The sequence below is a fragment of the Oncorhynchus keta genome, chromosome 27 (genome assembly GCF_023373465.1).
Source record: "Oncorhynchus keta strain PuntledgeMale-10-30-2019 chromosome 27, Oket_V2, whole genome shotgun sequence".
Classification (NCBI taxonomy): Eukaryota; Metazoa; Chordata; class Actinopteri; order Salmoniformes; family Salmonidae; genus Oncorhynchus; species Oncorhynchus keta.
In genome coordinates this window covers 16703075-16730245 of record NC_068447.1, presented here as the reverse complement: position 1 = coordinate 16730245, position 27171 = coordinate 16703075, and the positions used below count along the sequence as shown (strand labels likewise).

The following is a 27171-nucleotide window of genomic DNA, read 5'->3' as shown; positions in this document are numbered from 1 at the left end:
AGACATTCGATTGTGAGGAATTCTAAGTCAGGTGAACAGAAGGACTTGAGTTCCTGTATGTTGTTATGATCACACCACATCTCGTTAATCATAAGGCATACACCCCCGCCCCTCTTCTTACCAGAAAGATGCTTGTTTCTGTCGGCGTGATGCGTGAAGAAACCAGCTGGCTGCACCGACTCCGTTAGCGTGTCTCGAGTGAGCCATGTTTCCGTGAAGCAAAGAACGTTACAGTCTCTGGAATGCTACCCTTTCTCGGATTTCATCAACCTTGTTGTCAAGAGACTGGACATTGGCGAGTAGTATGCTAGGGAGTGGTGCACGATGTGCCCGTCTCCGGAGCATGACCAGAAGACCGCTTCGTTTTCCTCTTTTACGACGTCATTGTTTTGGGTTGCCGGCTGAGATCCGACCTGTTGTCCTAGGTGGAAGGTAGAACACAGAATCCGCTTCGCGAAAGTCATATTCCTGGTCGTAAATGATGGTGAGTTGACGTTGCTCTTATATTCAGTAGTTCCTCCCGACTGTATGTAATGAAACCTAAGATTACCTGGGGTACCAATGTAAGAAATAACACGTAAAAAAACTAAATACTGCATAGTTTCCTAGGAACGCGAAGCGAGGCGGCCATCTCTGTCGGCGCCGGAAGATCTAAAAACCGATCTAAAAAGCTGGCTGATATCAGACCAAGTGGCACAACGGGAGCAGAGTGAGAGGGGTCAAAGATAAGATGTTGCTTCAGGATGCTCTAGACATACGGTATATTGTAAGCTGGGTGGTTCCAGCCCTGAATGCTGATTGGCTGACCGACGTGGTATATCAGACCTTATACCATGAGTATGACAAACATTTATGTTTACTGCTCAAATTACTTTGGTAATCAGTTTATAATAGCAATAAGGCCCGAGGGGGTGTGTTATCTGGCCAATATAAGGGCAGTTGTCTGGTACTCCGTATTGCATTATGCTAAGAACAGCACTTAGATGTGGTATATTGGCCATATACCACACCCCCTTGGGCCTTACTGATTAATTATACCCTGTAGTTCTCAGTATCAACTCTCTAATGCCTGACATACTGAGACGTGGTGAGACAAGAAGTAGCATGCATAGTCACAGGGTGTGTCCCAATAATATCTTCTTCCTCCTGAAATGTCCACTCGTTCACTTACTTTGGCCTTTGTATTCTTTGAGGTAAACAGGCCATCGATGAATCGCCTCCATCCCTTTTGGTCTTGTGCTTTCTGCTCCAGGCGTTGCCATGTCAGACCCTTTGCCTTCATCTCCTGCCCTGTGCTGTCTCCAGGTGGGTCTTCCTCTTTTGTGTTTGCCATGTGGGTTCCATGTTAGGGCTTTGTGACTGATATATTGTTTGTTCTGAGTGTGTGATCTGTATGTCCACTACTTCCAACAAAATGTAAAAGCTGTGGATTGGTGTAGGTACGGGATAGAGTTGTGTTTCCATGTTTCTTATAACAGTAATTTTCTGTTAAGTTGGTGAAGGGAAGCCCTACACCCAAACAAGGGCACTGCGTTCATCCACCTCTGGCCTGCTCGCCTCCCTACCACTGAGGAAGTACAGTTCCCGCTCAGCCCAGTCAAAACTGTTCGCTGCTCTGGCCCCCCAATGGTGGAACAAACTCCCTCACGACGCCAGGACAGCGGAGTCAATCACCACCTTCCGGAGACACCTGAAACCCCACCTCTTCAAGGAATACCTAGGATAGGGTAAGTAAGGGTAAGTAATCCTTCTCACCCCCCTTCTCCCCCCCCCCCCAACAAGATTTAGATGCAAGTGGCTGTTCCACTGGTTGTCATAAGGTGTATGCACCAATTTGTAAGTCGCTCTGGATAAGAGCGTCTGCTAAATGACTTAAATGTAAATGTAAATGTAGTGCACACTTTGGGAGGAAGGAGAGATAATTGGGATGTGGCCACGGTCTTGATACCTGAGAACTAGAGGCAGTTGTGTCACCTTCAGACTTGTAGCTAGATTCTCAGTCCAATGCAATGTGGTGGACTGACGAAAAGACTGAATATCATTGACTGCATGATACTATATTTACAAATCAATAGAAGATAAAAATGAAGCAATAATTGACAGAAGTTTTCCTGTATTTGAACAGTTGAAAAGATTTTCGGGAAATGAGGTTGAAGTTTGCTCTTGCAGATACTTATGTGTTATTTGGCCCAGGCCCAACAAATGTGTTTGTACAGAGGGCAGGAATAGTCCCAGTTAAAAAATATGTGTTCTAATTTCTACACTCAACATGTAATTCCTAAGTCCTTTACTATGGTCACATGACCTCACCCTTTATAAACAAGTCCTTGGAACTACCCAACTCCACAGACTCTTGCAGGTCCAGATGAAGACAATGATGAAGAAGACGATGCTTCCTCTCCAGCTGATTGTGATCGTTTGTCTGTCTTATGGACAGGCAGAAGATTCCACCAACAAGCAACCCATCTCTGATAACACCCGTGACCCTTTCATTACCCTTTTCTCTGGCCTGTCTGCCGAGGTGGGGAACCTGAGGAGGGAGGTTGAGGACTTGAGAAAGTCACGCAACTGTAAGTCTCTTGGATTTTTATATATTGTTTTCTTAATATAATAGTAACTAGATGCACCAGATATAAATTATATACATGCACAGAAAATGAACAATGACAGAACAATGGCCAATAATTCATTATCTGATATGACTGAATAAGTTGATTTGAATTTAAAGCGGAAGATAAGTATTTTAAAAAATCATGTAAAATGGTTATTCAACTTTAAAGTTGTCTATCAATGGGCCAAGATAAACCTTGATACGGTTAGGTTAGGGTTAGGGTTAGGTTTAGAATAAGGGTAAAGGTTAAGTTTAGGGTTAGGTTTAGAATAAGGGTAATGTAACGAAGTTCGTCTGTTGTTTGAAGAGAGTCAGACCGAAATGCAGCGTGTAGGTTACTCATGACTTTTAATGAAGATAATGCGGTACATGAAATAACTGAAAATACAAAAACAACAAACGAGTGAAACTAAGTACAGCCTATCTGGTGACTAACACAGAGACAGGTACAATCACCCACGAAATACAACGCGCACTCAGGCTACCTAAATACGGTTCCCAATCCGAGACAACGAGAATCAGCTGACTCCAATTAGGAATCGCCTCAGGCAGCCAAGCCTAACTAGACACACCCCTAATAATACACACTCCCAATTAATACAAACCCCAATACGAAATACAACATATAAACCCATGTCCCACCCTGGCCTACCCAAACATATAACAAAAACACAAGATACAATGACCAAGGCGTGACAGAACCCCCCTAAGGTGCGGACTCCGGGACGCACCTCAAGAGCATAGGGAGGGTCCGGGTGGGCGTCTGTCCATGGTGGCGGTTCTGGCTCGGGACGTGGACCCCACTCCATAAATGTCCTAGTTCCTCCCCTTCGCGTCCTAGGATAATCCACCTTCTCCGCCGACCATGGCCTAATAGTCCTCACCCTGATCCCCACATAACTGAGGGGCAGCTCCGGACCGAGGGGCAGCTCGGGACCGAGGGGCAGCTCGGGACCGAGTGGCAGCTCGGGACCGAGGGGCAGCTCGGGACAGAGGGGCAGCTCGGGACAGAGGGGCAGCTCGGGACAGAGGGGCAACTCAGGACAGAGGGGCAACTCAGGACAGAGGGGCAACTCAGGACAGAGGGGCAACTCAGGACAGAGGGGCAACTCAGGACAGAGGGGCAACTCAGGACAGAGGGGCAACTCAGGACAGAGGGGCAACTCAGGATAGAGGGGCATCTCAGGACAGAGGGGCATCTCAGGACAGAGGGGCAGCCCGGGACCGAAGCAGCCCGGTACTGAGGGGAAGCCCGGTACTGAGAGGGAGCCCAGTACAGAGAGGAAGCTCAGTACTGAGAGGAAGCTCAGGGAGGTAGTAGGCTCCGGTAAATCCTGGCTGGCTGGCGGAACTGGAAGATTCAGGTTGACGGGCAGATCTGGAAGATTCAGGTTGACGGGCAGATCTGGAAGAGACTGGTTGTCGGGCAGATCTGGAAGAGACTGGTTGTCGGGCAGATCTGGAAGAGACTGGTTGTCGGGCAGATCTGGAAGAGACTGGTTGTCTGGCAGATCTGGAAGAGACTGGTTGTCTGGCAGATCTGGAAGAGACTGGTTGTCTGGCAGATCTGGAAGAGACTGGTTGTCTGGCAGATCTGGAAGAGACTGGTTGTCTGGCAGATCTGGAAGAGACTGGTTGTCTGGCAGATCTGGAAGAGACTGGTTGTCTGGCAGATCTGGAAGAGACTGGTTGTCTGGCAGATCTGGAAGAGACTGGTTGTCTGGCAGATCTGGAAGAGACTGGTTGTCTGGCGGCGCTGGGCTGACTGGCGGCACTGGCGGCGCTGGGCAGACTGGCGGCGCTGGGCAGACTGGCGGTACTGGCGGCGCTGGGCAGACTGGCGGTACTGGCGGCGCTGGGCAGACTGGCGGTGCTGGGCAGACTGGCGGTACTGGCGGCGCTGGGCAGATTGGCGGTACTGGCGGCGCTGGGCAGACTGGCGGTACTGGCGGTGCTGGGCAGACTGGGAGCACTGGCGGCGCTGGGCAGACTGGGAGCACTAGCGGCGCTGGGCAGACTGGGAGCACTAGCGGCGCTGGGCAGACTGGGAGCACTAGCGGCGCTGGGCAGACTGGGAGCTCTGGCGGCGCTGGGCAGACTGGGAGCTCTGGCGGCGCTGGGCAGGCGAGGCGCACTGGAGGCCTGGTGCGTGGTGCTGGAACTGGTGGTACTGGCGCGAGGACACGCCCAGGAAGCCTGGTGCGGGGAGCTGATACCGGAGGACTGGTGTGTGGAGGTGGCACAGGATGGGCTAGACCGTGAAGACGTACTGGAGATCTTGAGAGCAGTGTAGGCACAGGACGTGCAAGGCTAGGGATGTGCACAGGAGGCCTGGTGCGTGAGGCTGGCACCAACTTCACCAGCTGACTAACACGCACCTCAGGTTGAGTATAGAGCGCTAACTCAGGTGCTATTAAATCCCCGACACGATCCGTCGGACGAATATTATATCTATAGCACCAAGCTAGCAACTCCCTCATTACTCTCCACTCCACTTTCCCCATTAACTCCTTCACAGTCTCTGCTTCGTTCACCTCTAACACTGGCTCTGGTTCAGGTCTCCTACTTGGCTCCTCACGATGAACAAGGAGAGTTGGCTCAGGTTTATCTCCTGACTCAGCCATACTCTCCCTAAGCCCCCCCCCAATAATTTTTTTGGGGTGACTTTCCGGTTTCCAACCGTGTCGTGCTGCCTCCTCATACATGTGCCTCTCCGCTTTAGCTGCTTCTATTTCCTCCTTGGGAAGGCGATATTCTCCCGGCTGCGCCCAGGGTCCTTTACCATCTAATATCATCTCCCAAGACCAGAAGTCCTCATATTGCTGCTCCTCACAATTAACAGGGAGAGTAGGCTCAGGTCTGACTCCTGACTCTGCCACTCTCTCTCTGCGCTTTCCCGTTACCTACGGTTCTCGCTCTGTAAAGCCGTGCTTTCCTTTTCGATTCCATACGTGTATAGCCCTCTTCGCATTGCTGTAGGGAAACCCAGGCGGGCTCCTGCACTCGCTCTGGGTCAGCCGCCCACCTGTCGATTTCTTCCCACATCATATAATCCCTGCTTCTGCCGTCCATAACGTCCTCCTTTAGATCCTGCCAGTTCACACGCTGCTCGGTCTGTGAATGGAGGTGGGTGATTCTGTAACGAAGTTCGTCTGTTGTTTGAAGAGAGTCAGACCGAAATGCAGCGTGTAGGTTACTCATGACTTTTAATGAAGATAATGCGGTACATGAAATAACTGAAAATACAAAAACAACAAACGAGTGAAACTAAGTACAGCCTATCTGGTGACTAACACAGAGACAGGTACAATCACCCACGAAATACAACGCGCACTCAGGCTACCTAAATACGGTTCCCAATCCGAGACAAGGAGAATCAGCTGACTCCAATTAGGAATCGCCTCAGGCAGCCAAGCCTAACTAGACACACCCCTAATAATACACACTCCCAATTAATACAAACCCCAATACGAAATACAACATATAAACCCATGTCCCACCCTGGCCTACCCAAACATATAACAAAAACACAAGATACAATGACCAAGGCGTGACAGGTAAAGGTTAAGTTTAGGGTTAGGGTTAGAATAGGGGTAAAGGTTAGGGTTAGGGTAGGGGTTAAGGTTAGAGCTAGGGTTAGGGTTACGGTTAGCAGATAGTTTGTTGAAATGCTACTGATAGTTCTGTAAAGCATGGACTATCCAAATAAAGTGTTACTCTTTAGCCACTGCTCGTTAAACATGTCTGTGGGGCGATGGGCGCAAAAACATGTAAATGTCAAATCTACTGAAATCAACTAATTTATTTGTTTTGTTATACTCAGCTGTAGGTGTGGCCTTCTCAGCTGCCCTGAGACCTCCTATCCAGGACAATGAGGGCTACGGCAACACCGGGCCCTTCCAGGGAGACACCAAACTGGTCCACAGTCACATCATCACCAACGTTGGCAACGCGTTCAGCCCTCAGACAGGTCAGTCATTGAAATATTATTACGATTTACATAGACAACTCCCACTGCATCCACATTTTCCCATATAATTATTGCTTTGTCTGGCTGAAACATTCCCAGATAACATATTGGCTTTATAAGAACTACATATCAATGGGTAACAAATCATGTATAACTGTATTTCATGCTCTATAAGGATTCATAAAGATACACTACTAATAAAGCAGGACCTTTAGAGTAGGATAACCTGCCGTTATAAATAGTTTAATAATGCTTTATAAATCAGAAATTCTCATGAATTTTTTCCTTGTCGACACATACAGGAGCATTCACAGCACCAGTACATGGAGTCTACTACTTCACTTTCACCTCCTATGCCTGGAAAAAGGAGGCCAACATCGGTGTGGCCCTTTACAAGAACCAAGAGCAGGTAGCTCTGGTCTATGAGTATCAGGACAAGGGGGACAATGAAGACTTTGCATCCAACGGGGCCACCCTGCAGCTGGCCAAAGGAGACATGGTTTCCCTGGTCCTACCGTCTGGTTTCCAGGTGACCAGTAATGCTTTCAAAAACCTCAGCACCTTCAGTGGCTTCCTTCTCTTCCAGGTTGAAGGAGAAAACGTCTGAGAGACTAAGGGGGTCAGGGTGTAGGTTGGGAGGGTTCTGCACTTAACTTCCACACATTATAATCTCTCTTGCTGTCATTTACATGTGTGTGAGGCAATAAAAGCAATGTTAAAAACAGCAATTGTTTCTTTCGTGAATTCATGGGTTGCAGCAATTACTTTTGTATTGCTCCCTTTGATCATGTTATCAATTTAGATGAATTTAATTTAGATTAGATTAAACCGGGATATGGCAGTAGGTGATTTAAATATATTTGTAGTAAATCAGATTAAGATTAGGAACCCGGATCCACCTAAAGCCCTTGTGACACTAATGATCTCCAATACACTTGGAGATGTCTCTGTCCATATATCATGGACTATACTTTTATTAGTATTCTTGAAACAGTTACAACCAAATATTGCACATCAAACTATATTTTATAACAGCAACTTTACATTGTACAAAAAAATAGAAAGTTGCTGTCATTGGGGTGATACTCGTGGGTTCTTGCTGACGGAGGACAGGGCGGTATCAGCTTCAGAGCCCACTGGTTCTGAGGCCCAGGGGTTCAGACCACACAGCAAGAAAGGAACAGCACAGTCCCGGAACTGGAGAGAGACAGATACACAACACACTCATGGACGCAGTGATGGAAAAAGTACCGTATTGTCATACTTGAGTAAAAGTAAAAAATACCTTAATAGAAAATGACTCAAGTAAAAGTGAAAGTCACCCAGTAAAAAAATATTTGGTTTTGAATATAGATAGTATCAAAAGTAAAGTATAAATAATTTTAAAATCCTTAAGCAAACCAGGCACCACTATTTACTTGTTTTTATAATTACTTTTTACAAATGAAGCATGTGTGTTTAGTAAATCCACCAGATCAGAGGCAGTAAGGATGACCAGGGATGTTTTCTTAATAAATGCATTAATTGGACCAATGTCCTGTCCTGCTAAGCATTCAAAATGTAACGAGTACTTTTGGGTGTCATGGAAAATGTATGGAGTAAAGAGTACCTTTTGTTCTTCAGGAATGTAGTGAAGTAAAAGTAAAAGTAGTAAAAAAAAAAATTTAATTGTAAAATAAAGTACAGATACCCCAAAAACCTACTTAAGTAGTACTTTAAAGTATTTTTTACTTAAGTACTTTACACCACTGAATGTACTACACTAGCTATATAATACTCTCAGAAAACACAGTAACAACATGGACTACACCAGCTAGATAACACTCTCAGAAAACACAGTAACAACATGGACTACACCAGCTAGATAACACTCTCAGAAAACACAGTAACAACATGGACTACACCAGCTAGATAACACTCTCAGAAAACACAGTAACAACATGGACTACACCAGCTAGATAACACTCTCAGAAAACACAGTAACAACATGGACTACACCAGCTAGATAACACTCTCAGAAAACACAGTAACAACATGGACTACACCAGCTAGATAACACTCTCAGAAAACACAGTAACAACATGGACTACACCAGCTAGATAACACTCTCAGAAAACACAGTAACAACATGTACTACACCAGCTAGATAACACTCTCAGAAAACACAGTAACAACATGTACTACACCAGCTAGATAACACTCTCAGAAAACACAGTAACAACATGGACTACACCAGCTAGATAACACTCTCAGAAAACACAGTAACAACATGTACTACCCTAGCTATATAATACTCTCAGAAAACACAGTAACAACATGTACTACACCAGCTAGATAACACTCAGAAAACACAGTAACAACATGTACTACACTAGCTATATAATACTCTCAGAAAACACAGTAACAACATGGACTCCACCAGCTAGATGTAACGGCGTTCTTCGTTTGTCGAAAGAGAGTCGGACCGAAATGCAGCGTGGTGGTTACTCATGTCTTTAATGAAACAAATGACGATACATGAAATAACTTAATAAATACAAAAACAACAAACGGAACGTGAAAACCCAATTACAGCCCATGTGGTGAACACAACACAGAGACAGGAACAATCACCCACGAAATACACAGTGAAACCCCGGCTACCTAAATACGGTTCCCAATCAGAGATAACGAGAATCACCTGACTCTGATTGAGAACCGCCTCAGGCAGCCAACCTAAGCTACACCCCTACTCAGCCGCAATCCCAATGCCTACAAAACCCCAATACGAAACACAACATATAAACCCATGTCACACCCTGGCCTGACCAACTATATAACGAAACACAAAACACTATGACCAAGGCGTGACAGAACCCCCCTAAGGTGCGGACTCCCGGATGCACCTCACAACCATGGGGAGGGTCCGGGTGGGCATCTGTCCATGGTGGCGGTTCCGGCTCAGGACGTGGACCCCACTCCATTAATGTCATAGTTCCTCCCCTTCGCGTCCTGGGATAATCCACCCTCGCCGCCGACCATGGCCTAATAGTCCTCACCCAGAACCCCACTGGACTGAGGGGCAGCTCGTGACTGAGGGGCAGCTCGGGACTGAGGCAGCTCGGGACTGAGGGGAAGCTCGGGACTGAGGGGAAGCTCGGGACTGAGGGGCAGCTCGGGACTGAGGGGAAGCCCAGTACTGAGAGGAAGCCCAGTACTGAGAGGAAGCCCAGTACTGAGAGGAAGCCCAGTACTGAGATGAAGCTCAGGCAGGTAGTAGGCTCCGGTAGATCCTGGCTGGCTGGCGGATCTGGAAGATTCTGGTTGACTGGCAGATCTGGAAGAGACTGGTTGACTGGCAGATCTGGAAGAATCTGGTTGACTGGCAGATCTAGAAGATCATGGCTGACTGGCGGATCTAGCTGCTCTATGCAGACTGACAGCTCTGGCTGCTCCATGCAGACTGGCAGCTCTGGCTGCATCATGCAGACTGACAGCTCTGGCTGCTCCATGCAGGCTGGCAGCACCTTGCAGACTGGCAGCTCCCTGCAGACTGGCAGCTCCTTGCAGACTGACAGCTCTCGCTGCTCCATGCAGGCTGACAGCTCCTTGCAGACTGACAGCTCCTTGCAGACTGGCAGCTCCTTGCAGACTGGCAGCTCCTTGCAGACTGACAGCTCTTTGCAGACTGGCAGCTCTGGCTGCTTCATGCAGACTGACATCTCTGGCTGCTTCATGCAGACTGACAGCTCTGGCTGCTTCATGCAGACTGACAGTTCTGGCTGCTTCATGCAGACTGACAGCTCTCGCTGCTCCATGCAGGCTGACAGCTCCTTGCAGACTGACAGCTCCTTGCAGACTGGCAGCTCCTTGCAGACTGGCAGCTCCTTGCAGACTGACAGCTCTTTGCAGACTGGCAGCTCTGGCTGCTTCATGCAGACTGACAGCTCTGGCTGCTTCATACAGACTGACAGCTCTGGCTGCTTCATGCAGACTGACAGTTCTGGCTGCTTCATGCAGACTGACAGCTCTGACTGCTTCATACAGACTGACAGCTCTGGCTGCTTCATGCAGACTGACAGCTCTGACTGCTCCATGCAGGCTGACAGCTCTGACTGCTCCATGCAGGCTGGCAGCACCTTGCAGACTGGCAGCTCCTTGCAGACTGACAGCTCTGGCTGCTTCAAGCAGACTGACATCTCTGGCTGCTTCATGCAGACTGACAGCTCCTTGCAGACTGGCAGCTCCTTGCAGACTGGCAGCTCCTTGCAGACTGGCAGCTCCTTGCAGACTGACAGCTCTGGCTGCTTCATGCAGACTGACAGCTCAGGCTGCTCCACACAAGCAGGAGGCTCCAGCAGCGCTGTAGAGGAGGAAGGCTCTAGAAGCGCTGAACAGGCGGGAGACTCCGGTAGCGCAGGAGAGGAGAAAGGCTTTGATAGCGCTGAACAGACAGGAGACTCCAGCAGCGCTGTAGAGGAGGAAGGCTCTGATAGCGCTGAACAGACAACAGACAGTGCTTGTTATACACAACTCTCAGCCTAGCGGTTACGAGTGTTGGGCCTGTAACCAAGAGGGTGCTGGTTCAAATCCCAGAGCCGGTAAGGTGGGCAACATTTTTTTTGCCCTTGAACAAGCCAATGAAACAACAACTGCTCTCTGGGCGCTGACGTGGATCTCCATAGGCAGCCTCCCTGATTCAGAGGGGTTAAATACGAAAGACACTTTTCGGTTGAATCCATTCAGTTGTGCAACTGACTAGGTCTCCTCTTTCCTTGTGTACTGTATGTGTTGGCCCTCACCTGTCTGTTCATGAACACGTATATGATGAGGTTGTAGACAGTGCTGCTCTTGGCCAGGTACATGGGCACCGTGGCAATGAGAGGGTTGATGTGGAGGCTGGGGTCAAGGATCACAGAGAGGGCGAAGGCCGCGTAGGGCAACCAGCTGAGCAGGAAGGCCATCACCATGACTACCACCATACGCACAACCTGTACCTCCACACGGGTGGTGCTGTTGCCCTCCAACACCTTCAGCTTGGACACCTGGGACAAACACACACATGAGTACACAAACACACACACACACACACACACACACACACACACACACACACACACACACACACACACACACACACACACACACACACACACACACACACACACACACACACACACACACACACACACACACACACACACACACACACACATCCCATGCCCACCTGGTGCAGTGTGAAGAGGATGCGAGCGTAGGAGACCATGATGATGGAGAAAGGAATGGCAAAGCAGAGCAGGAAGTAAAGGATGATGTAAGACATGTTTCCTGGTTCTCTGCTGTACCAGTTTGGGGAGCAGGAGGTCCTAACCCCCTCCAGTTCAAAGCTGCCCCAGCCAAACAGAGGCGGGGTGTTCCATAAAAACGACCACACCCAGGACAGGACCACCCCTCCGACTGCGTGCCTATGTTACAGTACGAATACATTACAATTAACTTCATCACACATGTATCCTTACTTCTACGCAACTGCTATCTTTCCCTCTGTATATGCACAGTTACCAGAGTTAAATGGAATACTTGACCTGGTCTGGAACATGACCGCCCCCATTGGTCGACACACCACCACATAACGGTCCACAGCTATCACGGCCACTGAACACAGACCTGCAATACCTGGGAAGGACAACATCAAACATGTACACTACATGTCAAATCAAATCAAATCAAATTGTATTTGTCACATACACATGGTTAGCAGATGTTAATGCGAGCGTAGCGAAATGCTTGTGCTTCTAGTTCCGACAATGCAGTAATAACCAACAAGTAATCTAGCTAACAATTCCAAAACTACTACCTTATAGACACAAGTGTAAGGGGATAAAGAATATGTACATAAAAATATATGAATGAGTAATGGTACAGAGCGGCATAGGCAAGATACAGTAGATGGTATTGAGTACAGTATATACATATGAGATGAGTATGTAAACAAAGTGGCATAGTTAAAGTGGCTAGTGATACATGTATTATATAAAGATGCAGTAGATGATATAGAGTACAGTATATACATATACATATGAGATGAATAATGTAGGGTATGTAAACATTATATTAGGTAGCATTTTTTAAAGTGGCTAGTGATATATTTTACATAATTTCCCATCAATTCCCATTATTAAAGTGGCTGGAGTTGAGTCAGTGTGTTGGCAGCAGCCACTCAATGTTAGTGGTGGCTGTTTAACAGTCTGATGGCCTTGAGATAGAAGCTGTTTTTCAGTCTCTCGGTCCCAGCTTTGATGCACCTGTACTGACCTTGCCTTCTGGATGATAGTGGGGTGAACAGGCAGTAGCTCGGGTGGTTGTTGTCCGTAATGATCTTTATGGCCTTCCTGTGACATCGGGTGGTGTAGGTGTCCTGGAGGGCAGGTAGTTTGCTCCCGGTGATGCGTTGTGCAGACCTCACTACCCTCTGGAGAGCCTTACGGTTGTGGGCGGAGCAGTTGCCGTACCAGGCGGTGATACAGCCCGACAGGATGCTCTCGATTGTGCATCTGTAGAAGTTTGTGAGTGCTTTTGGTGACAAGCCTAATTTCTTCAGCCTCCTGAGGTTGAAGAGGCGCTGCTGCGCCTTCTTCACGACACTGTCTGTGTGGGTGGACCAATTCAGTTTGTTTGTGATGTGTACACCGAGGAACTTAAAACTTGCTACCCTCTCCACTACTGTTCCATCGATGTGGATAGGGGGTGTTCCCTCTGCTGTTTCCTGAAGTCCACAATATATAGCGAGGCTATATACAGGCTATAACAGTAGCGAGGCTATATACAGGCTAAAACAGTAGCGAGGCTATATACAGGCTATAACAGTAGTGAAGCTATATACAGGCTAAAACAGTAGCGAGGCTATATACAGGCTATAACAGTAGCGAGGCTATATACCGGCTATAACAGTAGCGAGGCTATCTATAGGCTATAACAGTAGCAAGGCTTCATACAGGCTATAACAGTAGCGAGGCTATATACAGGCTATAACAGTAGCGAGGCTATATACAGGCTATAACAGTAGCGAGGCTACATACAGGCTAAAACAGTAGCGAGGCTATATACAGGCTAAAACAGCAGCGAGGCTATATACAGGCTATAACAGTAGCGAGGCTATATACAGGCTATAACAGTAGCGAGGCTATATACAGGCTATAACAGTATCAAATCAAATCAAATCCAATTTTATTTGTCACATACACATGGTTAGCAGATGTTAATGTGAGTGTAGCGAAATGCTTGTGCTTCTAGTTCCGACAATGCAGTGATAACCAACAAGTAATCTAACTAACAATTCCAAAACTACTGTCTTATACACAGTGTAAGGAGATAAAGAATATGTACATAAGGATATATGAATGAGTGATGGTACAGAGCAGCATACAGTAGATGGTATCTAGTACAGTATATACATATGAGATGAGTATGTAGACAAAGTAAACAAAGTGGCATAGTTAAAGTGGCTAGTGATACATGTATTACATAAGGATGCAGTCGATGATGTAGAGTACAGTATATACGTATGCATATGAGATGAATAATGTAGGGTAAGTAACATTATATAAGGTAGCATTGTTGAAAGTGGCTAGTGATATATTTACATAATTTCCCATCAATTCCCATTATTAAAGTGGCTGGAGTTGGGTCAGTGTCAATGACAGTGTGTTGGCAGCAGCCACTCAATGTTAGTGGTGGCTGTTTAACAGTCTGATGGCCTTGAGATAGAAGCTGTTTTTCAGTCTCTCGGTCCCAGCTTTGATGCACCTGTACTGACCTCGCCTTCTGGATGATAGCGGGGTGAACAGGCAGTGGTTCGAGTGGTTGATGTCCTTGATGAACTTTATGGCCTTCCTGTAACATCGGGTGGTGTAGGTGTCCTGGAGGGCAGGTAGTTTGCTCCCGGTGATGCGTTGTGCAGACCTCACAACCCTCTGGAGAGCCTTACGGTTGAGGGCGGAGCAGTTGCCGTACCAGGCGGTGATACAGCCCGCCAGGATGCTCTCGATTGTGCATCTGTAGAAGTTTGTGAGTGCTTTTGGTGACAAGCCGAATTTCTTCAGCCTCCTGAGGTTGAAGAGGCGCTGCTGCGCCTTCTTCACGACACTGTCAGTGTGAGTGGACCAATTCAGTTTGTCTGTGATGTGTATGCCGAGGAACTTAAAACTTGCTACCCTCTCCACTACTGTTCCATTGATGTGGATAGGGGTGTTCCCTCTGCTGTTTCCTGAAGTCCACAATATATAGCGAGGCTATATACAGGCTATAACAGTAGCGAGGCTATATACAGGCTAAAACAGTAGCGAGGCTATATACAGGCTATAACAGTAGTGAAGCTATATACAGGCTAAAACAGTAGCGAGGCTATATACAGGCTATAACAGTAGCGAGGCTATATACCGGCTATAACAGTAGCGAGGCTATCTACAGGCTATAACAGTAGCAAGGCTTCATACAGGCTATAACAGTAGCGAGGCTATATACAGGCTATAACAGTAGCGAGGCTATATACAGGCTATAACAGTAGCGAGGCTATATACAGGCTATAACAGTAGCGAGGCTCTATACAGGCTATAACAGTAGCGAGGCTATATGCAGGCTCAAACAGTAGCGAGGCTATATACAGGCTATAACAGTAGCGAGGCTATATACAGGCTATAACAGTAGCGAGGCTATATACAGGCTAAAACAGTAGTGAAGCTATATGCAGGCTAAAACAGTAGCGAGGCTACATACAGACTATAACAGTAGCGAGGCTATATTCAGGCTAAAACAGTAGCGAGGCTATATACACGCTATAACAGTAGCGAGGCTACATACAGGCTATAACAGTAGCGAGGCTACATACAGGCTATAACAGTAGCGAGGCTATATGCAGGCTAAAACAGTAGCGAGGCTACATACAGGCTATAACAGTAGCGAGGCTATATACAGGCTATAACAGTAGTGAGGCTACATACAGGCTAAAACAGTAGCGAGGCTACATACAGGCTACATACAGGCTATAACAGTAGCGAGGCTATATACAGGCTATAACAGTAGCGAGGCTATATACAGGCTATAACAGTAGTGAGGCTATATGCAGGCTAAAACAGTAGCGAGGCTATATACAGGCTATAACAGTAGCGAGGCTATATACAGGCGAAAACAGTAGTGAGGCTATATACAGACTATAACAGTAGCGAGGCTATATGCAGGCTAAAACAGTAGCGAGGCTATATACAGGCTATAACAGTAGTGAGGCTATATACAGGCTAAAACAGTAGCGAGGCTGTATACAGGCTACATACAGGCTATAACAGTAGCGAGGCTATATACAGGCTACATACAGGCTATAACAGTTGCGAGGCTATATACAGGCTATATACAGGCTATAACAGTAGTGAGGCTACATGCAGGCACCGGTTCGTCGGGCTGATTGAGGTAGTATGTACATGTAGATATGGTTAAAGTGACTGTGCATATTTGATAAACAGAGGGTAGCAGTCGAGTGAAAAGAGGGGTTTTCCTTTCATGTTCTCCTTACATTTGTACATTGCTGATACTAGATAACTGGATAATTGACAGAACTGTGATGAAATAGAAGTAATGTTTTGTGGTTGATGAAGCTGGAAATGGTGATCATGAGGGTGAGATGAAAAGGAGGATGAAGATGAGGGTGAGATGTAAAGGAGGATGAAGATGGTGGTGAGATGTAAAGGAGGATGAAGATGAGGGTGAGATGTAAAGGAGGATGAAGATGGTGGTGAGATGTAAAGGAGGATGAAGATGAGGGTGAGATGTAAAGGAGGATGAAGATGAGGGTGAGATGTAAAGGAGGATGAAGATGGTGGTGAGATGAAAAGGAGGATGAAGAAGGTGGTGAGATGTAAAGGAGGATGAAGGTGATGGTGAGATGTAAAGGAGGATGAAGATGATGGTGAGATGTAAAGGAGGATGAAGATGGTGGTGAGATGTAAAGGAGGATGAAGGTGATGGTGAGATGTAAAGGAGGATGAAGATGAGGGTGAGATGTAAAGGAGGATGAAGATGAGGGTGAGATGTAAAGGAGGATGAAGATGAGGGTGAGATGTAAAGGAGGATGAAGATGAGGGTGAGATGTAAAGGAATATGAAGATGGTGCTGAGATGTAAAGGAGGATGAAGATGATGGTGAGATGTAAAGGAGGATGAAGATGATGGTGAGATGTAAAGGAGGATGAAGATAGTGGTGAGATGTAAAGGAGGATGAAGATGAGGGTGAGATCTAAAGGAGGATGAAGATGAGGGTGAGATGTAAAGGAGGATGAAGATGAGGGTGAGATGTAAAGGAGGATGAAGATGATGGTGAGATGTAAAGGAGGATGAAGATGATGGTGAGATCTAAAGGAGGATGAAGATGATGGTGAGATGTAAAGGAGGATGAAGATGAGGGTGAGATCTAAAGGAGGATGAAGATAGTGGTGAGATGTAAAGGAGGATGAAGATGAGGGTGAGATGTAAAGGAGGATGAAGATGATGGTGAGATGTAAAGGAGGATGAAGATGATGGTGAGATCTAAAGGAGGATGAAGATGATGGTGAGATGTAAAGGAGGATGAAGATGATGGTGAGATGTAAAGGAGGATGAAGATGGTGGTGACTTCTGCTATCTGTCTCACCACGGATCCATCCTGGTTACAGACACTTTCCTCAAGAGAGAGCACCATCCTAAGCTATAGTACTTCTGTAATGTTCATATTCAAGCGTTATTTGCACAAGGAAGTGTAGGTGAATATTCATGACTAGGGTTGATTTCCAGCAACCTGTACTGTTCTCTTTGAAGTAGAAAGAAGAATCAATAAAAGTTTAAATATTATACATGTGTAAACTGAATGAAGGCTAAACCCATGTGGGTCCAAGCTAGATCAACATCAAATTGACCATTGGACATGTAAAAATCAGAACGTAAGCAGAATCTGTGTTGATGAGGCAAGACAAACCAACAAGACATGTTTGGTCTGGGCCACATCTGATCTTGTGAAGGCTACTGTACACACACATGGGTTAATCATACATAGACAACAATGCTCTAAACTTCAGAAGATCTTTGGACAGGAAAATGAGCTAATCAGTAGGCACCAGTGGGAGTATGCATGTCACGCTGCCAATAGAATCTATGCCCCAATGTCTGAGCCAATAAGAGAATGGAAACTAAATAAGACAACATGATTCGTAAAGTGGGGTGATGACGTTATGGAAGGGTAAAACTGTATAAAATCCAAGCAGTAAGAATGAGGAGGCTGTTTTTTTCCACAGAAAGGCTCCACTTCTGTTACTTTTGTAATAAAGTCTAATTGAATTTACAAGCTCCGGTGTCAAAGAAGAATTTGATTTAATATTTTCTACAACAGAAGTAGCTTTTTATACAAATCCTCCATTCCAAGGAAAACCTCCATAGATAAAGAAATATTTGACTTTATAGTAGGTTAATTCTCATCCAATGTTCTCGCATTGTTTAACATTAACACCCTTATCATACTTACACACCATTGTAAATATTGGTACAAGCCTTAGTACTCTGACACATGGACATAGGTCCAGATAAACCGTTTTTTGAAGGAAATAAAATACAGACAACTAAATCAAATCAAATGTATTTGTCACATACACATGGTTAGCAGATGTTAATGCGAGTGTAGCGAAAAGCATGTGCTTCTAGTTCCGACAATGAAGTAAAACCAACAAGTAATCTAACCTAACAATTCCAAAACTACTATCTTATACACACAAGTGTAAAGGGATAAAGAATATGTACATAAAGATATATGAATGAGTGATGGTACAGAACGGCATAGGCAGATACAGTAGATGGTATCGAGTACAGTATATACATATGAGATGAGTAATGTAGGGTATGTAAACAAAGTGGCATAGTTTAAAGGGGCTAGTGATACATGTATTACATAAAGATGCAGTAGATGATATAGAATACAATATTTACGTATACATATGAGCTAAATAATGTAGGGTATGTTAACATTATATTAAGTAGCATTGTTTAAAGTGGCTAGTGATATATTTTCCATCAATTTCCATCAATTCCCATTATTAAAGTGGCTGGAGTTGAGTCAGTGTGTTGGCAGCAGCCACTCAATGTTAGTGGTGGCTGTTTAACAGTATGATGGCCTTGAGATAGAAGCTGTTTTTCAGTCTCTCGGTCCCAGCTTTGATGCACCTGTACTGACCTTGCCTTCTGGATGATAGTGGGGTGAACAGGCAGTAGCTCGGGTGGTTGTTGTCCTTGATGATCTTTATGGCCTTCCTGTGACATCGGGTGGTGTAGGTGTCCTGGAGGGCAGGTAGTTTGCTCCCGGTGATGCGTTGTGCAGACCTCACAACCCTCTGGAGAGCCTTACGGTTGAGGGCGGAGCAGTTGCCGTACCAGGCGGTGATACAGCCCGCCAGGATGCTCTCGATTGTGCATCTGTAGAAGTTTGTGAGTGCTTTTGGTGACAAGCCGAATTTCTTCAGCCTCCTGAGGTTGAAGAGGCGCTGCTGCGCCTTCTTCACGACACTGTCAGTGTGAGTGGACCAATTCAGTTTGTCTGTGATGTGTATGCCGAGGAACTTAAAACTTGCTACCCTCTCCACTACTGTTCCATTGATGTGGATAGGGGGGTGTTCCCTCTGCTGTTTCCTGAAGTCCACAATATATAGCGAGGCTATATACAGGCTATAACAGTAGCGAGGCTATATACAGGCTAAAACAGTAGCGAGGCTATATACAGGCTATAACAGTAGTGAAGCTATATACAGGCTAAAACAGTAGCGAGGCTATATACAGGCTATAACAGTAGCGAGGCTATATACCGGCTATAACAGTAGCGAGGCTATCTACAGGCTATAACAGTAGCAAGGCTTCATACAGGCTATAACAGTAGCGAGGCTATATACAGGCTATAACAGTAGCGAGGCTATATACAGGCTATAACAGTAGCGAGGCTATATACAGGCTATAACAGTAGCGAGGCTCTATACAGGCTATAACAGTAGCGAGGCTATATGCAGGCTCAAACAGTAGCGAGGCTATATACAGGCTATAACAGTAGCGAGGCTATATACAGGCTATAACAGTAGCGAGGCTATATACAGGCTAAAACAGTAGTGAAGCTATATGCAGGCTAAAACAGTAGCGAGGCTACATACAGACTATAACAGTAGCGAGGCTATATTCAGGCTAAAACAGTAGCGAGGCTATATACACGCTATAACAGTAGCGAGGCTACATACAGGCTATAACAGTAGCGAGGCTACATACAGGCTATAACAGTAGCGAGGCTATATGCAGGCTAAAACAGTAGCGAGGCTACATACAGGCTATAACAGTAGCGAGGCTATATACAGGCTATAACAGTAGTGAGGCTACATACAGGCTAAAACAGTAGCGAGGCTACATACAGGCTACATACAGGCTATAACAGTAGCGAGGCTATATACAGGCTATAACAGTAGCGAGGCTATATACAGGCTATAACAGTAGTGAGGCTATATGCAGGCTAAAACAGTAGCGAGGCTATATACAGGCTATAACAGTAGCGAGGCTATATACAGGCGAAAACAGTAGTGAGGCTATATACAGACTATAACAGTAGCGAGGCTATATGCAGGCTAAAACAGTAGCGAGGCTATATACAGGCTATAACAGTAGTGAGGCTATATACAGGCTAAAACAGTAGCGAGGCTGTATACAGGCTACATACAGGCTATAACAGTAGCGAGGCTATATACAGGCTACATACAGGCTATAACAGTTGCGAGGCTATATACAGGCTACATACAGGCTATAACAGTAGCGAGGCTATATACAGGCTATAACAGTAGTGAGGCTACATGCAGGCACCGGTTCGTCGGGCTGATTGAGGTAGTATGTACATGTAGATATGGTTAAAGTGACTGTGCATATTTGATAAACAGAGGGTAGCAGTCGAGTGAAAAGAGGGGTTTTCCTTTCATGTTCTCCTTACATTTGTACATTGCTGATACTAGATAACTGGATAATTGACAGAACTGTGATGAAATAGAAGTAATGTTTTGTGGTTGATGAAGCTGGAAATGGTGATCATGAGGGTGAGATGAAAAGGAGGATGAAGATGAGGGTGAGATGTAAAGGAGGATGAAGATGGTGGTGAGATGTAAAGGAGGATGAAGATGAGGGTGAGATGTAAAGGAGGATGAAGATGGTGGTGAGATGTAAAGGAGGATGAAGATGAGGGTGAGATGTAAAGGAGGATGAAGATGAGGGTGAGATGTAAAGGAGGATGAAGATGGTGGTGAGATGAAAAGGAGGATGAAGAAGGTGGTGAGATGTAAAGGAGGATGAAGGTGATGGTGAGATGTAAAGGAGGATGAAGATGATGGTGAGATGTAAAGGAGGATGAAGATGGTGGTGAGATGTAAAGGAGGATGAAGGTGATGGTGAGATGTAAAGGAGGATGAAGATGAGGGTGAGATGTAAAGGAGGATGAAGATGAGGGTGAGATGTAAAGGAGGATGAAGATGAGGGTGAGATGTAAAGGAGGATGAAGATGAGGGTGAGATGTAAAGGAATATGAAGATGGTGCTGAGATGTAAAGGAGGATGAAGATGATGGTGAGATGTAAAGGAGGATGAAGATGATGGTGAGATGTAAAGGAGGATGAAGATAGTGGTGAGATGTAAAGGAGGATGAAGATGAGGGTGAGATCTAAAGGAGGATGAAGATGAGGGTGAGATGTAAAGGAGGATGAAGATGAGGGTGAGATGTAAAGGAGGATGAAGATGATGGTGAGATGTAAAGGAGGATGAAGATGATGGTGAGATCTAAAGGAGGATGAAGATGATGGTGAGATGTAAAGGAGGATGAAGATGATGGTGAGATGTAAAGGAGGATGAAGATGGTGGTGACTTCTGCTATCTGTCTCACCACGGATCCATCCTGGTTACAGACACTTTCCTCAAGAGAGAGCACCATCCTAAGCTATAGTACTTCTGTAATGTTCATATTCAAGCGTTATTTGCACAAGGAAGTGTAGGTGAATATTCATGACTAGGGTTGATTTCCAGCAACCTGTACTGTTCTCTTTGAAGTAGAAAGAAGAATCAATAAAAGTTTAAATATTATACATGTGTAAACTGAATGAAGGCTAAACCCATGTGGGTCCAAGCTAGATCAACATCAAATTGACCATTGGACATGTAAAAATCAGAACGTAAGCAGAATCTGTGTTGATGAGGCAAGACAAACCAACAAGACATGTTTGGTCTGGGCCACATCTGATCTTGTGAAGGCTACTGTACACACACATGGGTTAATCATACATAGACAACAATGCTCTAAACTTCAGAAGATCTTTGGACAGGAAAATGAGCTAATCAGTAGGCACCAGTGGGAGTATGTATGTCACGCTGCCAATAGAATCTATGCCCCAATGTCTGAGCCAATAAGAGAATGGAAACTAAATAAGACAACATGATTCGTAAAGTGGGGTGATGACGTTATGGAAGGGTAAAACTGTATAAAATCCAAGCAGTAAGAATGAGGAGGCTGTTTTTTTCCACAGAAAGGCTCCACTTCTGTTACTTTTGTAATAAAGTCTAATTGAATTTACAAGCTCCGGTGTCAAAGAAGAATTTGATTTAATATTTTCTACAACAGAAGTAGCTTTTTATACAAATCCTCCATTCCAAGGAAAACCTCCATAGATAAAGAAATATTTGACTTTATAGTAGGTTCATTCTCATCCAATGTTCTCGCATTGTTTAACATTAACACCCTTATCATACTTACACACCATTGTAAATATTGGTACAAGCCTTAGTACTCTGACACATGGACATAGGTCCAGATAAACCGTTTTTTGAAGGAAATAAAATACAGACAACTAAATCAAATCAAATGTATTTGTCACATACACATGGTTAGCAGATGTTAATGCGAGAGTAGCGAAAAGCATGTGCTTCTAGTTCCGACAATGAAGTAAAACCAACAAGTAATCTAACCTAACAATTCCAAAACTACTATCTTATACACACAAGTGTAAAGGGATAAAGAATATGTACATAAAGATATATGAATGAGTGATGGTACAGAACGGCATAGGCAGATACAGTAGATGGTATCGAGTACAGTATATACATATGAGATGAGTAATGTAGGGTATGTAAACAAAGTGGCATAGTTTAAAGGGGCTAGTGATACATGTATTACATAAAGATGCAGTAGATGATATAGAATACAATATTTACGTATACATATGAGCTAAATAATGTAGGGTATGTTAACATTATATTAAGTAGCATTGTTTAAAGTGGCTAGTGATATATTTTCCATCAATTTCCATCAATTCCCATTATTAAAGTGGCTGGAGTTGAGTCAGTGTGTTGGCAGCAGCCACTCAATGTTAGTGGTGGCTGTTTAACAGTATGATGGCCTTGAGATAGAAGCTGTTTTTCAGTCTCTCGGTCCCAGCTTTGATGCACCTGTACTGACCTTGCCTTCTGGATGATAGTGGGGTGAACAGGCAGTAGCTCGGGTGGTTGTTGTCCTTGATGATCTTTATGGCCTTCCTGTGACATCGGGTGGTGTAGGTGTCCTGGAGGGCAGGTAGTTTGCCTCCGGTGATGCGTTGTGCAGACCTCACTACCCTCTGGAGAGCCTTACGGTTGTGGGCGGAGCAGTTGCCGTACCAGGCGGTGATACAGCCCGACAGGATGCTCTCGATTGTGCATCTGTAGAGGTTTGTGAGTGCTTTTGGTGACAAGCCGAATTTCTTCAGCCTCCTGAGGTTGAAGAGGCGCTGCTGCGCCTTCTTCACGACGCTGAGTGTGTGGGTGGACCAATTCAGTTTGTCCGTGATGTGTACGCCGAGGAACTTAAAACTTACTACCCTCTCCACTACTGTCCCATCGATGTGGAACGGGGGTTGCTCACTCTGCTGTTTCCTGAAGTCCACAATCATCTCCTTTGTTTTGTTGACGTTGAGTGTGAGGTTATTTTCCTGACAACACACTCCGAGGGCCCTCACCTCCTCCCTGTAGACCGTTTTGTCATTGTTGGTAATCAAGCCTACCACTGTAGTGTCGTCCGCAAACTTGATGATTGAGTTAGAGGCGTGCATGGCCACGCAGCCGTGGGTGAACAGGGAGTACAGGAGAGGGCTCAGAACGCACCCTTGTGGGGCCCCAGTGTTGAGGATCAGCGGGGTGGAGATGTTGTTACCTACCCTCACCACCTGGAGGCGGTCCAGTACCCAGTTGCACAGGGTGGGGTCGAGACCCAGGGTCTCGAGCTTGATGACGAGTTTGGAGGGTACTATGGTGTTAAATGCTGAGCTGTAGTCGATGAACAGCATTCTCACATAGGTATTCCTCTTGTCCAGATGGGTTAGGGCAGTGTGCAGTGTGGTTGCGATTGTGTCGTCTGTGGACCTATTTGGGCGGTAAGCAAATTGGAGTGGGTCTAGGGTGTCAGGTAGGGTGGAGGTGATATGGTCCTTGACTAGTCTCTCAAAGCACTTCATGATAACGAAAGTGAGTGCTACGGGGCGGGGCGGTAGTCGTTTAGCTCAGTTACCTTAGCTTTCTTGGGAACAGGGACAATGGTGGCCCTCTTGAAGCATGTGGGAACAGCAGACTGGGATAAGGATTGATTGAATATGTCCGTAAACACACCAGCCAAATGGTCTGCGCATGCTCTGAGGGCGCGGCTGGGGATGCCGTCTGGGCCTGGAGCCTTGCGAGGGTTAACACGTTTAAATGTTTTACTCACATCGGCTTCAGTGAAGGAGAGTCCGCAGGTTTGGTTGCGGGCCGTGTCAGTGGCACTGTATTGTCCTCAAAGCGGGTAAAAAAGCTATTTAGTCTGTCTGGGATCAAGACATCCTGGTCCGCGACGGGGCTGGTTTTCTTTTTGTAATCCGTGATTGACTGTAGACCCTGCCACATACCTCTTGTGTCTGAGTCGTTGAATTGCGACTCTACTTTGTCTCTATACTGACGCTTAGCTTGTTTGATTGCTTTACGGAGGGAATAGCTACACTGTCTGTATTCGGTCATGTTTCCGGTCACCTTACCCTGGTTAAAAGCAGTGGTTCACTTTCATTTTCACGCGAATGCTGCCATCAATCCACGGTTTCTGGTTTGGGAATGTTTTAATCGTTGCTATGGGTACGACATCGTCAATGCACTTTTTAATGAACTCGCTCACCGAATCAGTGTTGTTGTTGGAAGCAACGCGGAACATATCCCAATCCACGTGATCGAAGCAGTCTTGAAGCGTGAAATCAGATTGGTCGGACCAGCGTTGAACAGACCTGAGCGCGGGAGCTTCTTGTTTTAGCTTCTGTCTGTAGGCAGGGAGCAACAAAATGGAGTCGTGGTCAGCTTTTCCGAAAGGAGGGCCGGGGAGGGCCTTATATGCGTCGCGGAAGTTAGTATAGCAATGATCCAGGGTTTTACCAGCCCTGGTTGCACAATCGATATGCTGATACAATTTAGGGAGTCTTGTTTTCAGATTAGCCTTGTTAAAATCCCCAGCTAAAATGAATGCAGCCTCAGGATATGTGGTTTCCAGTTTGCATAGAGTCAAATAAAATTTGTTCAGGGCCATCGATGTGTCTGCTTGGGGGGGAATATATACGGCTGTGATTATAATCAAAGAGAATTCTCTTGGTAGACATTCGATTGTGAGGAATTCTAAGTCAGGTGAACAGAAGGACTTGAGTTCCTGTATGTTGTTATGATCACACCACATCTCGTTAATCATAAGGCATACACCCCCGCCCCTCTTCTTACCAGAAAGATGCTTGTTTCTGTCGGCGCGATGCGTGAAGAAACCAGCTGGCTGCACCGACTCCGTTAGCGTGTCTCGAGTGAGCCATGTTTCCGTGAAGCAAAGAACGTTACAGTCTCTGGAATGCTACCCTTTCTCGGATTTCATCAACCTTGTTGTCAAGAGACTGGACATTGGCGAGTAGTATGCTAGGGAGTGGTGCACGATGTGCCCGTCTCCGGAGCATGACCAGAAGACCGCTTCGTTTTCCTCTTTTACGACGTCATTGTTTTGGGTTGCCGGCTGAGATCCGACCTGTTGTCCTAGGTGGAAGGTAGAACACAGAATCCGCTTCGCGAAAGTCATATTCCTGGTCGTAAATGATGGTGAGTTGACGTTGCTCTTATATTCAGTAGTTCCTCCCGACTGTATGTAATGAAACCTAAGATTACCTGGGGTACCAATGTAAGAAATAACACGTAAAAAAACAAAATACTGCATAGTTTCCTAGGAACGCGAAGCGAGGCGGCCATCTCTGTCGGCGCCGGAAGATGTAAAAACCGATCTAAAAAGCTGGCTGATATCAGACCAAGTGGCACAACGGGAGCAGAGTGAGAGGGGTCAAAGATAAGATGTTGCTTCAGGATGCTCTAGACATACGGTATATTGTAAGCTGGGTGGTTCCAGCCCTGAATGCTGATTGGCTGACCGACGTGGTATATCAGACCTTATACCATGAGTATGACAAACATTTATGTTTACTGCTCAAATTACTTTGGTAATCAGTTTATAATAGCAATAAGGCCCGAGGGGGTGTGTTATCTGACCAATATAAGGGCAGTTGTCTGGTACTCCGTATTGCATTATGCTAAGAACAGCACTTAGATGTGGTATATTGGCCATATACCACACCCCTTGGGCCTTACTGATTAATTATACCCTGTAGTTCTCAGTATCAACTCTCTAATGCCTGACATACTGAGACGTGGTGAGACAAGAAGTAGCATGCATAGTCACAGGGTGTGTCCCAATAATATCTTCTTCCTCCTGAAATGTCCACTCGTTCACTTACTTTGGCCTTTGTATTCTTTGAGGTAAACAGGCCATCGATGAATCGCCTCCATCCCTTTTGGTCTTGTGCTTTCTGCTCCAGGCGTTGCCATGTCAGACCCTTTGCCTTCATCTCCTGCCCTGTGCTGTCTCCAGGTGGGTCTTCCTCTTTTGTGTTTGCCATGTGGGTTCCATGTTAGGGCTTTGTGACTGATGTATTGTTTGTTCTGAGTGTGTGATCTGTATGTCCACTACTTCCAACAAAATGTAAACGCTGTGGATTGGTGTAGGTACGGGATAGAGTTGTGTTTCCATGTTTCTTATAACAGTCATTTTCTGTTAAGTTGGTGAAGGGAAGTGAACTAGTGCACACTTTGGGAGGAAGGAGAGATAATTGGGATGTGGCCACGGTCTTGATACCTGAGAACTAGAGGCAGTTGTGTCACCTTCAGACTTGTAGCTAGATTCTCAGTCCAATGCAATGTGGTGGACTGACGAAAAGACTGAATATCATTGACTGCATGATACTATATTTACAAATCAATAGAAGATAAAAATGAAGCAATAATTGACAGAAGTTTTCCTGTATTTGAACAGTTGAAAAGATTTTCGGGAAATGAGGTTGAAGTTTGCTCTTGCAGATACTTATGTGTTATTTGGCCCAGGCCCAACAAACGTGTTTGTACAGAGGGCAGGAATAGTCCCAGTTAAAATGTATGTGTTCTAATTTCTACACTCAACATGTAATTCCTAAG

At 45.6% G+C, this 27171-nt stretch overlaps 2 protein-coding genes across 4 annotated transcripts in view; one reads left to right on the top strand and one right to left on the bottom strand.

The window, feature by feature from the left end:
- Nucleotides 1-2335: 2335 nt before the first annotated feature.
- On the top strand, nt 2336-7305 carry LOC127912466 (complement C1q tumor necrosis factor-related protein 3-like). Its single transcript, XM_052481821.1, has 3 exons — nt 2336-2570; nt 6435-6581; nt 6884-7305. The coding sequence occupies exons 1-3, from the start codon at nt 2366-2368 to the stop codon at nt 7186-7188; spliced, it is 657 nt and encodes a 218-aa protein (XP_052337781.1). The 5' UTR covers nt 2336-2365; the 3' UTR covers nt 7189-7305.
- A 216-nt stretch (nt 7306-7521) lies between these two features.
- LOC118359578 (parapinopsin) overlaps nt 7522-27171 on the bottom strand; it is a 30904-nt gene continuing 11254 nt past the window's right edge. Inside the window, exons 2-4 of one of the 3 annotated variants that reach the window (XM_052481819.1) lie at nt 12146-12236; nt 11788-12025; nt 11125-11605 (exon numbers count right to left, since the gene is read on the bottom strand). In XM_052481819.1, coding sequence (XP_052337779.1) covers nt 11303-11605; nt 11788-12025; nt 12146-12236 — 632 coding nt within the window. In that variant the 3' untranslated portion in view covers nt 11125-11302. Of the gene's footprint in view, nt 7779-11124; nt 11606-11787; nt 12026-12145; nt 12237-27171 lie in introns of those variants that run through there. The other 2 variants (XM_052481820.1, XM_052481818.1) reach the window with 2 other exon arrangements.